The sequence below is a fragment of the Xenopus laevis genome, chromosome 3S (assembly GCF_017654675.1).
Source record: "Xenopus laevis strain J_2021 chromosome 3S, Xenopus_laevis_v10.1, whole genome shotgun sequence".
Classification (NCBI taxonomy): Eukaryota; Metazoa; Chordata; class Amphibia; order Anura; family Pipidae; genus Xenopus; species Xenopus laevis.
Genome location: NC_054376.1, coordinates 61,409,393 through 61,423,669, shown reverse-complemented (window position 1 = coordinate 61,423,669; position 14,277 = coordinate 61,409,393). Strand labels below are relative to the sequence as shown.

General features: G+C 37.7%; 1 protein-coding gene across 1 annotated transcript; it reads left to right on the top strand.

The window, feature by feature from the left end:
- The first annotated feature begins 3,350 nt into the window (after window positions 1-3,350).
- On the top strand, window positions 3,351-12,701 carry rps27l.S (ribosomal protein S27-like S homeolog). Its single transcript, XM_018255615.2, has 4 exons — window positions 3,351-3,452; window positions 10,551-10,659; window positions 11,228-11,338; window positions 12,466-12,701. Exons 1-4 carry the CDS (start codon window positions 3,447-3,449, stop codon window positions 12,492-12,494), a joined length of 255 nt encoding a protein of 84 aa, XP_018111104.1. The 5' UTR covers window positions 3,351-3,446; the 3' UTR covers window positions 12,495-12,701.
- Window positions 12,702-14,277: the final 1,576 nt, after the last annotated feature.

Here is a 14,277-nt window from a genome sequence, read left to right as displayed (position 1 = left end):
TGTATCAGGCAGTTTTATTTAGTTTTTGGTGGTTCTTCCAGTTCTGTTCCTGTCCTCACCATGGTAGCCCCGTAGCTGTCCATGGTACCATATTTGTGTGTGTACTTGTCACAGCCTGTAGTTCTTCCTCTGGAATTTCCTTGGATACAACTCCCCATATCTTAATCTTTGAGTTGTCTGTAAATTTGGTTGATTGTAAATTTGTAATTGCCCATTTTCTCCTCCCCTTAAACCACCATTTAAACCCTCCCTCTGGTCATCAGGGCTTACATTTCCCCAATCCTGCTATTTTCCTGCCCCTGATGTTATAGACTTTCCCATTCTCTGCCCCATGGCACCACAACATCCTTAAGCAGCACCTCCCCATGCAGGCTGGCAAAATGTATTCAGAAAGGTGACAACCCTAGCAGTGAATAATTAAGATATATGGTTGCACAAATTTTAAATATCATATTGTCATGGGGCAGCAAAGAAGTAAATATTTGTTCATTTCAAGTAAGTAATGCATTGCACAACAATATAATGCAGGCTTGAACCTGCTAGTGCAGTGCACACAGTGGGCTGTATTATGCAGCTGCTTGGGAAAGTGCAACATCCAGTAAATTACTGTTTCTCATAGATTTAGAGCACTGCACAACTTTACACCTTAAAATCACACACATACCTCAGTGGCAAAAAGTAATTCAATGGTGAACTGTATATATCTAAATACATTCTGAAAAAGTCACTCAATTCATAGTGACTTCATGACTTGGGTACAATGCATTTCTCAACATTTTCCTGTTAAATGATAAACTATCAGTGTTTCTTGTCACAATTACTAAATGACATATGAGCTAGAATTTTGGATTTAAATAACCCTACAAAACAGAATCATTAGACAGACCTAGGAATATATTCGAAGTGCCAAGCTAGAGAAATAAAATATCTAGGCCTGGCAAGCTAGACAAGTCATGTAAATTGATTTAGCAAACAAAATATCAGATGACACTCCACTCAGTGTAAATGTAAAATGTAACTTGTATTTTCAACAATGGCATATTTATTAAAATTCAAGCTCACGTTTTCCCCATGATTCAAGGAAATTGAGCTAAAAGATACCACAAATTTCTTTTGAATGTAGTTGCCAGGTCTGAATTTTTGTAAATCAAAAATATGTTGAAAATTCTAAGTCAATGGGAGGTATATTTTTAACATTCAAGTTACTTTATTTAGGGTTTTTGTTTTTTAAATTGCACAAATGCAATGAAACAATACAAGTTTCCTTAGGATCCAGTATTTCCAGTTTTATTTTAGTGATTGAGAAATAAATCAATAACATGGCTATTTAGCGGTTTGAGTCAATGAACTCCACATGGGAGCAAAGTAAATGTAAATCCTCATCCTCAGTTACAGCTATTTAAATGCATCTTATCACTCCTTCCAAAAGTGATTTATTTGTATCTTAATGTGAAAACTCTTTAAACTAGGTCAGGAGCTTTTTGGGGGCAGAAATACAATATATTCTGTCAATGACATAGATTCAACCTAATTGGGCAATTAAAGGACCCTACTTACTTACCTCATGTACTGCAGTTCCTGACCATTCTCTGACCTACTATTATTTTAAAATTGCACCTGACTGGGTAGTCACTTTTGAAATTGTTTGTGCGCTCTGACCCCTCCAGAGATTTTTCTTTGCTGGGGGGCCTGGAACTCACTTGGTACATCACTAAAAAATGCCCTTTACAAATAAATTACAAGTAAAGACACAATTAAATAGAACATTTATGAGCTTTTTCAGTTGGGCTTATGTAGAAAAGGTGCATGAACACTATCTGATCTTCAAAATAAAATATTTGTCTTCCAGAGACATTCCTGAATTTACAGATTGAAAAGAAACCATGTTACACAAAAGCACCATTTCACAACAACCCTTAAGAATTAGTAGCATTTATGACTTGTAACTAATATTAAAGATGACAAATCATTGTAATAGGCAGCAGAAAAATAAAGAAAAATTTGCCTAAACCATTGCTTGCATTATAAGCACAGATTTCTCTAAAATGCAGAGAATATTGTGAAGCAGATGAGTTTACGTGGGAGGCTGAGGATAAAAGCAGATGTCTCACTTGCACAAAGCTATAAGAATATAGGAAAAACATATGATTTTAATGAAAAGTCACCCCTGCCTAATTCTTAAGAATGTAATTTAAGGGCCATGAAAATTGAAATGAAAGCTTAGATATAATGAAAAATTATTATTAATACTATTTTTTTAATCAATATAACTCTCACTCTCTATTATTGTGCTTCAAAATGAAAATTAAGTGACCCCCTTAGGTAATGTTGTGCAGGTGAGAAATAACGCAAATCAGCGGTGGATTAATGACATGTGTGGTCCCTAGGCTACATCCACTACCTTCTAGGCTACTACTTAGTCCAAATGGCTGCAGATCCAGGCACGTTTGCACCCCAGCTCCCCATGACAGGCCAGGACTGGCCTGATAGGGAACACTTGAGCGACTGCAGGGCTGTGATTGGCTGTCACCTACTGTGCTGCTGGCAGGGATTGTTAGGACATGCCCACCCTTCATTTGAAACACAGACAGTGACTACTGATGTGTGGGTCGAGAAAACCTTGACCCTCACCTGAACCTGAACCCGTCTGACCTGCACTGGGCTATTCCCCTCTATTTATAAACATGCAACTGACCTGCTCCGCTGATGATGTCACAAAAGGGGCGGGACAGGCACATGCCTATAAAATAGGGTTACCACCTGGCTGGTAAAAATGATGGTTGATCCCAATGTTATTAATAGGGATAAAAGATAAATATATAGGAAGGCCGGTATTTTTTTCCAGAAAAGGTGGCAACCCTACTATAAAACCGGAAGCCAGAAGCCGGCAGTGTAATGTTGCAGGAGGGGAGCTCAACCCAAACCCACCTGAAAAACGCAAAAGGTCTGCAATAATGAATAATACAGTGTTGAAATTTATATTATCTTCAAAAATGCTGGAGCCACCGACGGCCCACACATCACTAACAGGGACCATTACAGATCTTTAGTGAGGCAGCTCCAATAAAGGGGCTATTTTGGAAGATAATATAAATTTTTAGCCCCAAATAAGGCCAGCGCTATGTATTATTAATTATTGCCTACAATATGTGTTTATGAATCCTATATATCTCCTTTAAATTATTATTATTTTTTAAATCAGGTAAGTGCCCCCACATTTATTTCAAGAGACAATTTGTGTTCTATAGATTTTATCTATAAAAAAAATGACTTCATATTGTCGTTGTACATTAACGTTTGACGCCTCAGCGTCATACTAACGCTCCCCATTGTAAATCTACCCACAAAAAATATGGCCACCCGCGATCGCTGAACTTAAAAAAACCTGCACAAGTCTCCGGAAACGGAAGTTATTGTTGTGTTGTTGATAGCCACGCGGGACAGACATGCCTGTGAGTGACAGCGCGTCAGGGTGTTAGGCGAATTAATCCTGTAGGGAGAAAGAGGGCGAATGTGTAGCGGGCACGTCTCGTTACAGAGGGCAGGAAGGGTTGTTATTGTAGGGCCGGGATTGGAGAGGCGTGACTTTCTGATTGGTGTTATGTACTGCGTGACTGCAGATACAGTCGGCCTTGAGCATTGGAGCTATTTAGATATGTTCGATACTGATGTGGCCTGCTGCAAGTTATATAGTGCATGTATCTGCGTCAATGCGTTTTCGTTTATTCGGAATAAGCAGTATTTCAATTGCAGTGGAGAGTTGATTAACGCATCCTTTCATATACACCATAATATAGTCATTTATTTTAATTACTGTAAAATGACAAGGCTTAAACCAGGGGTGTCCAAACTTTTTGCAGCGAGGGCCAGATTTGGTGAGGTGAAAATGTGTGGGGGCCGACCATTCAGCCCGACATTCTTTCAACCATTAACATCATTCAATATTTGGGCACATTAGTGAAATGATCTGCCTAGAAGTATGCGAAAACAGTGCGTCACTACGTTCCAGTACTTGTCTATTACTAACACCTTCAGCACACAGGCAGCAGTATAGACCAAGTGGCAGATCATTTCACTAATGTGCCCAAATATTACTGCTACACGATTCCTGATTGCACTGTGCTGGGGGGCCAAATTATTATTACTTTCATGATGGAGGCTGACTTGGACATGCCTGGCTTAAACGTATATCAGTAAGTAATAACTGCTAACAAATGTCACATGCCACAATACATTAACAGCATCCTACGTCTAATTATAATTCCCTATTGTCGCAGGGTCAGTTGAGTAATGGCCAATCTGCATGCTGGGGAGTTTTGGTTATTACATTGCAGGCTGAGAATTGAAACTGAATGCCTATGTGTTTGGAGTGTAATTATCTGGTTAGCAGTTAGATAAAACGCCAACACGTGATTAAATAGAAAAAAGGTGTCCATTGCTGGGTATCTGTATATTCTTGCAGCCAATGTGCCAGACTTTACATTCACATACTAAAATCTTCAGGTTTCCTGGTTTAACAACATTATATAGCTGCCAGTATAGATCATGTACAGGCGTGGGACCTGTTATCCAGAATGCTCAGGACCTGGGGGTTTTCTGATGTTTTAATGGAAATAAAATAATTGGGTTTCATGTTTAATTTCAAAAAGGACTTTTAGTATACAGCTTTTTATGTCTGGGTGACCTGTCCCCTTTAAATAGAGTCTAAGGGGCAGATTTATCAAGGGTCGAATTTTGAAGTGAAAAAACTTCGAAATTCGACCATCGAATAGGTGTAGTACGATAGTCGAAGTCAAAGATTTTTTCCGCTAAATTAAAATCGCTAGATTTGTACGATTTAATCATACAATCTAATCATACAATCATACAATTTTACAAAAAAACCTTAGACTTCTCAAAACTTAGCCAACGGCTCATATATGTCATAGGAGGTTCCCCCATAGGCTAAACAGCAATTCAGCTGATTTAAGGTGCTGAAGTGGCGACGTTTTTTTAAAAAGACAGTACTTCAATTTTCGAATGGTCGAATTTGTGAAGTATTTTCAATTCAAATCGAATTATGGCCTATTTGATGGTCGAAGTACCAAAAAATTACTTCGAAATTCGAAGTTTTTGAATCCAAAAATTTACCTTGACCGTTTTAAAATCTGCCCCTAAGGGTAGGACTACATGGACTATTTTTGCGCGAACTGATGCACTGCGCAAAAACGCAGGCGTCACATCGGATGCAACAGAAATAAGGTAAGTAATAGCATTGTCGAATGGTGTCGCAGCCTTCATTCGACTCGACTGATGAATGCAGACACAGCGTGCAGCTCATTCAAATAACTGATTCCAGTACAAACAAAAATGTAACAAAATAACTGCCTTTTGCACAAATTCTGCATGTAGAGAGATATGATGTCTGGTGATTTTAATAGAGTGAGCTCTAATAAGTCTTCTAGGCAAAAGGAACCCCTATAAGATATAAAGGAACTAACTGTCAATGAATATCTGACAGTCAACTGCTGCATGAAGAGAGAATGAGGAGAAACAAAAGCTGAGAGAGGGATAGTGAAGATGCATTTGATTATTTCAGAAACAGTGCAGAATTTTTAATTGATTGTATTTAGAAAGTTTCATATTTCAGTATACTGAAGCTTATATTCAATTTTCAGTGTAAAAATAAAGAATGTTTTAAATATAGTTGTTTAGCCAAAAATGTAATGTATAAAGGCTGGAGTGACTGGAATATCTAACATAATAACCAGAACACTACTTCCTGCTTTGTAGCTCTCTTGGTTTCCACTGAATAGTTACCAGTCTGTAACCATTCACTGAGTTGAGGGGGGCACATGGGTCATAACTGTTGCTTTTGAATCTGAGCTGAATGCTGAGGATCAATTGGAAACTCACTGAACAGATATGTCCCATGTGGCCTCCCTTCAAGCCGCTGACTAGCTCAGAGTTAGAGAGCTGAAAAGCAGGAAGTTCTGTTCTGTTAGACATCCAGTCACTGCAGCCTTTATATGTTACATTTTTGGTTAACTAACTATATTAGAAACATTTTTTATTTTGCACATACTATCTGTATCTATAGAGGGGTCATGGGGGGACCAGCAACCCAGACCTTGGGTCTGCTTCATCTGTAGTTAAAAATCAGTAAAGAAATCACCTTTCCATCCTCTTTCATACTTAGGAGCGGGGGCACAGGCAGGCAGGGAGAAGGTGGGCGGGGGTTTGTGTAGTAGTCACTGTGCATCAAGCCCCTCTGAAGATTTTTTTATGGGGGACCCAGAGCAGACTAAATAAGCCACTTTTTGATACCAATATTATTAATAGGGAAGAAAAATAAAAATATGGGAAGACCAGTTGTTTTTTTTTTAAAAGTTGGCAGTCCTAACTGAATACTACAGCGTACCATTCACTGTTATGCAAAACTAGGCCTTTCTCTCTCTATAAAATGTGATATATTCTGCTCTACCGAGGAAAAATGGGCAAATGTAATGAATCTACCCTACTTTGCATTTTTTAGTAGCGAAAAGTGTAGCCAGAATAAAATATAAAAAACATTTCCAGTGGAGGCCCTGTTTTACGGGGTTTAAGTAGGGGTTTTATTTATTTATTTTTTAAGGTTAGAGACATAGGACAGATTTATTGCTTGATGTAAAATTCAAATTGTGTTTTTATGAAGGTAAAGTTTATAGCACATTTATGAAACATTTATTTCTTTCGAATTTCCCTAACTTGTGAATGATACATTTTCACAGTGGAGACGTATGGGAAATTTCAGGATTGCCGAGATTTTTTTTCTTCTCGTTTTTCATGCAAGAAAAATTGTCGCCAATTATAGTAGTTTTATAAAATAACATTTCTAAACCTCATATCTGTTTAGAGAGAGGTTTATTTTTGCCATGGAGTTTATCAGTATTTGCCATGGAGTTTATCAGTATTTTTTTCTCTCTCCATATGAAACAGAAAATATTTATGTCTCCTTCCTGAATCAGAAACCTCATCTGACAATTAGCAAAAATATATTTAGGTACATTTGGGGTAAGCCATGGGTCGTTACTTTGAGGGTTCTAAGGCTTTTACATAGAATTCCTTCTTATTTGCACTTCAGTAGCTAACCAGGTGAATAGATTACAGGTATGTGATCCGTTATTTGGAAATCCACTATCCAGAAAGCTCCAAATTACAGGAAGGCTGTCTCCCATAGACTCCAATTCATCTAAATAATGTAATTCTGAAAAAAGTATTTGTTTTTCTCTATAATAAAACAGTACTTTGTAATTGATCCAATCTAAGATATAATTAACCCTTATTGGAAGAAAAAGCCTATTGGGTTTATTTGTTTACATGATTTTCTAGTAGACTTAAAATATGAAGATCCAAATCACAGAAAGATGTTATCTGGAAAAGCCCAGCATTTCGGACAACAGGTCCTGTACCTGTTAGGTATGTAGTAGCTAGTAATGCACTGAATCCACTATTTTGGATTTGGCCGAACCCCTGAATCCTTCGCAAAAGATTCGGCCGAATACAGAACCGAATCCTAATCCTAATTTGCATATGCAAATTAGGGATGGGTAGGGTAAAACATTTTTACTTCCTTGTTTTGTGATAAAATGTCACACAATTTCCCTCCCCTATGCAAATTATGATTCGGTTCGGCCGGGCAGAAGGATTCGGGCGAATCCTGCTAAAAAAGGCTGAATCCCGAACCTAATCCTGGATTCAGTTCATCCCCAGTAGTAGCAGTTTTAAACGCAGGATTTGGATTTGCAGCATCCTCTAAAGCCAAACTGCAGGTAAATGACTGACCACAACATAACTAATATATACACACAGATATGTTATCTATGTCTTTAATAATAAAAGTATTATTGGTCCTTTGCTTTGACTGTACTGCTCAAACGTCTCTACAAAAACATTTAAAAATTGTAATTCATTGTATATTGCAAACTTGCTTAGCATTACACTCACTTTTTATTATGCAAAAAAAAGTGTTTCGGGTTTCAATACTTTCAGTTGGAAGCTAAATCTGAAAATGGGACTGTACAGACATGGAGACAACAGAAAAAAACCTGAAGCTGTCCGTACATGCTCAGATTTGCTTGGGCCACCTGGGTATTTATGGTGCCTTGAGGGGCGGGGCATAAATACAATGGTTCAATTACATGGTTCAGTAAATATTTAGCACTAAGCTTCAGTGTGAACACTGAAGTGAGCTTGATGATTCTTTCCTTTCTTCTATGCAATACTGCTATTTGCCCATGGATGGCAGGATCATTGTTTAATTATCCATTCTAATCCTTCTAGATCTCTCTGCAGCCTTTGACACAGTTGACCACACACTCCTCCTTGACATTCTACACTCATCTGGCATTTGGGACACTGCTCTTTCATGGTTTACATCTTATCTGTCTGACCGTTCCTTTAAAGTTTCCTTCTCTAACTCTACTTCTACTACTTTCCCACTCTCTGTTGGAGTTCCTCAAGGCTCTGTTCTTGGCCCCCTGCTGTTCTCGCTCTATACAACTTCACTAGGAAAACTCATTCAGTCATTTGGACTTCAGTATCACCTTTATGCTGATGACACCCAACTCTACTTGTCTACTCCTGATCTTTCTAATTCTGTCCTTTCCCAAGTCACAGACTGTCTCTCTGCTGTCTCCTCCTGAATGTCACAGCGCCACCTGAAACTGAACCTTTGTAAAACATAACTCATTATATTTCCTCCAAGATCTTCCCCTGTCCCTCAGATATCACTCACTGTAAACAACACCACCTTTCATTCCACCACACAGGCACGCTGCCTAGGAGTCATCTTAGACTCTCATCTGTCTTTTTCACCACACATTCAAACACTTGCAAAATCTTGCCGTATTCAACTGCGCAACATTGCTGGAATACGACCCTATCTCAGTTCAGAATCAACTAAAACACTGATTCAGTCTCTCATCATCTCCCGCCTTGATCACTGCAACTTACTCCTCACAGGTATTCCAACAAGTCACCTTTCACAACTCCAATCTGTTCTAAACGCGGCCGCTAGACTCATTCATCTAGCTCGCCGCTCAACATCAGCTGCTCCCATATGTATGTCCCTTCACTGGCTCCCAATCTCTTCTAGAATCAAATTCAAATTACTTACACTCACATTCAAGGCCCTTAATAATGAAACCCCTCCCTATATTTCATCTCTAATCTCCAAATACACTCCTTCACGAAACCTACGCTCTGCTTCTGATCTTCGCCTCACTTCTCCTCTGATCACTTCTGCCCATTCTCGTCTACAAGTCTTCTCTCGGACTTCTGCTTTTCTCTGGAACTCTCTGCCACAAGCTGTCAGACTTTCTCCTTCCTTCCAAACTTTCAAGCGCTCCTTAAAGACCCATCTGTTTAAAGAGGCTTATTCGATGTACCTTAATTAATCATTGCTGTATCAAAAATAACAAAGTGTTTATACAATCCTAATGTCTCAATTGTACCCTAACCTTTTAGTTTGTAAACTCTAATCTCTAGGTCCTTCTAACCCTATTGTACTCTGTAATCCTTGTCTGTTATCCACCATTTATTCCCTGTTTGCTATAACTGCAGTAAAGCACTGCGTATCTTGACAGCGCTATATAAATAAATGATGATGATGATTATTGGTCAGTAAGGCTTGCAAAACCAGCTTGGTCTGATCATAGCCTGTATTAGGGATGCACCGAATCCAGGATTTGTTCGAGGTTTGACATTTTCCAGCTGGATTTGAATTTTTCAACTGAATTGGATTTAAGTGCCTGGCCAAGCTAAATCTGAATACCTTAAATCATGTGATTTTTCATCACACAAAAAATGTTAAAATGGTGTAACTGCACACAGTTCCCCTTAACCCTTCTTGACCCTAATTCTGATATGGTTCTGCATTTGGCCAATTATTTCATAAAGGATTGGGCTGTATACCAAAATAGTAGATTTAGTGAATCCCTAGTCTATATATACAGCTGCAGAGCTTTAATTTATTGAAATACATTTTGAATGTATTAAAAATTCTGTATCTTACTACAAGATTTAACCTTCCCCCTTTGTTCTTACTTTAAGTTGATGGATCAGAAAGAGAGACCACCTCATTTTATTTTCTTATTTGGTTTCTTTTTTTCCTGTACTGTACTTCTTGTATAAATCTTTCACCAATGGGTTCCCCCCTCTTTAATTTTCTTTATTGTATAATCTTTCTTTGTATTACGCCATGTTTTTTTCAGATAACCTAGTAACTTGAAAACCAAAAAGAAAAATTTGGCACATTTTCTGAAATGAACAAGATATGCTTCAGTATCCTCCTCTTTGCAATCTGTCTCTTTACATGCAGGATTTGTATAGGGTTTATACTTGTAAATGCAAAAGGAGAACAGCAGTGTACACCACTAACATTACAGCAGACCCCCTCTGCAGTGCCTTCTGCATACTCCTGGAGTCTAAGCTGGGGCCCTCTAAAGATAATTTTGCAGGGGGTGGGGTGGATTGAATCTTCTGCCTCTCTCCAGGTATGAAAGTTTAAATGTTACATTTCTTGTTCTCAGTTGGCTAAAGATTTACTGCTACCATCCTCTGAGGAGGAGAAGAGGAGACACAAGAAAAAAAGGCTGGTTCAGAGCCCAAATTCTTACTTCATGGATGTTAAATGCCCAGGTATGGATGTTGTATTCCTACTTCAGTATGTACTGGCCTTTACTCTGAGTAGAGCACATTGTATCATATATTTCTGAGTATAAAAAAATGGCCACAGACCTAAACATAACAGGCTAATCTAGCTGTCAAATTTGCTCATGTTGGGTTTTCCACTTTGTTGCATGTATTAGAACTGAGAATCAAACGTCTACTGCCCACTCAGTAAGTCCTCCTGCCATTTATGCTAAGCTTCTCACCTAATTGCTAAGTGCTTCAGGGCATGACGTCCAGTTCTCTTCTTTTTACTTTATAAATGTTATTTCACACTTTTTTTGAAATCTTTGACATCTATAAAAGTCAATTTGCAACTACTTTACAAACGCTTTACTATTGCAATATTGCTTGCTCATTTTTTTAACAATCTCAAAAAGCAGATTGCTCTCCAGAGGCTTTATGTAAAGATATGTCATTTTTGGAAAAAAAGGGCCCATGCTTTTTTTTTGTTACCCTGCCAAATTTGTCGGTCAAATGCTATTTGCTATGTTGTAAGTCTAGGCACTTCATCAATATATTAAATTGTTCTTTGCAGGCTGCTACAAGATAACCACGGTTTTTAGTCATGCTCAGACTGTTGTTCTCTGTGTAGGCTGCTCTACAGTTCTTTGCCAACCCACAGGTGGCAAAGCCAGGCTCACAGAAGGTATTTGTTTATATTGAACCATTTTTATTTTTTTTTAGCAAACCAGTTTCCGAATAGTCACTCTTTAAACTGATTTTGTGTGTGTGTGTATATATATATATATATATATATATATATATATATATATATATATATATATATATATATATATATATATATATATATATATATATATATATATATATATATATATATATATATATATATATATATATATATTTTTTTTTTTTTTTTTTTTTTTTTATTTTTTTTACAGTTTACACACTCCAAACTGACTTTCAATTTTTCCTGTTTTTTACCATTTTTTTTTACTTCTAAAATGTACATTTTAGTTTTACCCTCTTGTGTTTCCCATTAGCAGCTCAGTAAACTGGACTGTAGACTCAAAACTTTTGAAAATATTATTTTGCTTTTATTTATTAATATTTTCTTAATATTTTCTTAAGTACTAAGGCCCCCATGTTACATTTTAATGTTGTGCCTTGACCCAGCCCACACTGCCCTCCCAAAATCACTTCTAAGAGACTATCAAACGCCCCCACACCCACTGCAGATGTTGACAGCCAACACCTTTGGCCACATCGCTGGTTTCTGGGATTGTTTGTTCATATATTGCAATACATTTAAGCTGGACTGGACTTGACTTTGATGTCTTATTCAGCCTAAATACATTGCAATATATGGACAAACAATCCCTGTTTTGTTCAAAGGGGAGGGCATATTTTTTAGTAACTTAAGGCACAAAATGGTGTGTGTGGGAGCATTGATTTGTATGTACAGGTAGGGGCTGGATCTAATTTTTCTGCAGACTGAGAATCGGCCCAGTGTGTCTTTGGCCTTAGGGTCTAAATTAAATCCTAAATGTTGACATTTCTTATATTGCTAAACTATTTAGAACTTCAACACTGTTCTCTCTTCACCCAAAGGAAGAAAGTGCTATAATACCACAAACTATCATAACGACTTTCAGCTTTCATTACTTTTTAATAAAACCAGAAACAACAGACCTTCATTTTAATCATCTGAAAGACCTTTACCATATATGTTTTAAGACCACTGTCTAATTTTTACAAAACTTCATATTTGTAACTATATACTAAAACATTTTTGTGTTTCTGTATATACAGGATGTTCCTTCAGACGGAAGCAGCATTAGACTGTGCTATTTCCTTGCTCTACATGATGCTGATTACAGAATATAATCTTTGCTTCTCAGGATGATTTGCCTTATACCAGATTTCAGACCGCCGTACTTTCAGTTGTAGAGCATACCTGCAGTTGGCTCTAATTCAGGGAACAATATGGCTGCTGGAGTTTAATTATGTGGAAGCAGTTTCCTAAATAAAATTAAATATGCAATTTAGACACTTGTCTGAATAGTCATTTTGTTGCCATTTTTCTTTGCCTTGAGTAACAAAGCATTTAGAGATGTATGTTTGTGTGTTAGGGACATTCAATGCAGTATTACAATAGGGTTGATGCTCTTCAAGTAAATTTATTAACCCTTGGGCTGCATAATATTTACATAAGAATAAGGCATATTTAATTAACTACAGTACAATACTGCATATAATTTATGTATAAATAAGTGCTTGTTTTGGCTCAAATCACATATGAGTACTGTAGAAATACTCCTTTTCAAACCCTCCAAAAGGACATAGTACTAGCATGTCAATACAGGAACTACGAAAAACATAGATCACAGCAGGAGCTTCAATTATCTGAGTGATTTATTTGTGAAATCTACAGAGAAAAGTGCCCCCAAGTAACTTTTTGAGCTTATTCAAGCCAAGTAGACCTTATCTTTGACTAGCCAACATTTTGTGTCTGGGTTTGTAATATTTTGACTATATTCTGCAGCAATATGCAGTGCTGTCAATCCTGCTGAGGATCAGGGCTGGAACTATGGGTAGGCAGAAGAAGCATGTGCCTAGAAGATGAAGGGACTGTAGGTAGTGATGTGCGGATAGAGAAAAACTCTACCTGCACCCAACCCAGCGTGCCTCAGATTTTATAGCTACGCCCAGCTATGATGTCACAGAAGGGGTGGGGGCAAACAGGCACGTGATTATAAAAGGCACTCACTGGAGGCGGAAAGGTCATGGTCGGGGAGAGCAGTAGGAAACCAACTCAAATCCACCAGCGATCCAACAATGGTGTGAGAGAGTCGGCCCAAACCCACAGTCCTCACCAACTCAAGTTTCGGGGAATCTTCACCTCTCTTTGTCAGGATACACAATGTGATGCACAATAAATAAGGACAAAATGTTAATCCCCCGTCATCTGTTGGTGTGGAAATTAACTCCATATCAAGGTTTGTAATGCGTCACTGGTATCAATCCTGCATATATATATATTGCCCTTCAACTGCAACATCTTTATCCATTCTATAATGCCCAACTCCAGATTGCTTAGTGTACATATTTATCAAAGTTCATCTTTTTCATCAATTTTCATTCAGGCCTTTCGGATGCAATGCTTCCAGTTTCCATATCCAATAGGCTTCCCTATTAAGTTAAGTTTTCATAAAATTATCCACCTTTTTTCTATCCACTGTTTCTAACACCTGCCATCTTAATGAGAAAATGATTGGCTAAAATAGTTCTTTCTATATTCCTTCTTTACGGTTACTTTATCTGTTTTGGTTGATTTGTCTTCCAGTTGATCATTTTTGATGACACCTTTGTGTTCATTTAGTCTTGCTCTTGTTCAGTTCATTCAGGTAAGCTTTACGACAGGGGCGTTTTAAGCAATAAACTACTCCTTCAGTTACACAAGTCCGTATCTGTGTGCCATATGGTGGGTGTGTACAATGCGTTTAGTTTATAATGCTGATGCAGTTTCCCCAATTTTACATTGCATGCTTCATATAATTTTGTGATAAAGTATTTGCCCAATGCTTTTACATAACCTGACTCCCTGTGATCGCCTATGAGGGG

Coding starts and splice junctions, on each gene's coding strand:
- rps27l.S (XM_018255615.2), top strand. Junction 10,660..11,227: donor CATGGATGTTAAATGCCCAG/GTATGGATGTTG, acceptor TGTTCTTTGCAG/GCTGCTACAAGATAACCACG. Junction 11,339..12,465: donor CAAAGCCAGGCTCACAGAAG/GTATTTGTTTAT, acceptor CTGTATATACAG/GATGTTCCTTCAGACGGAAG.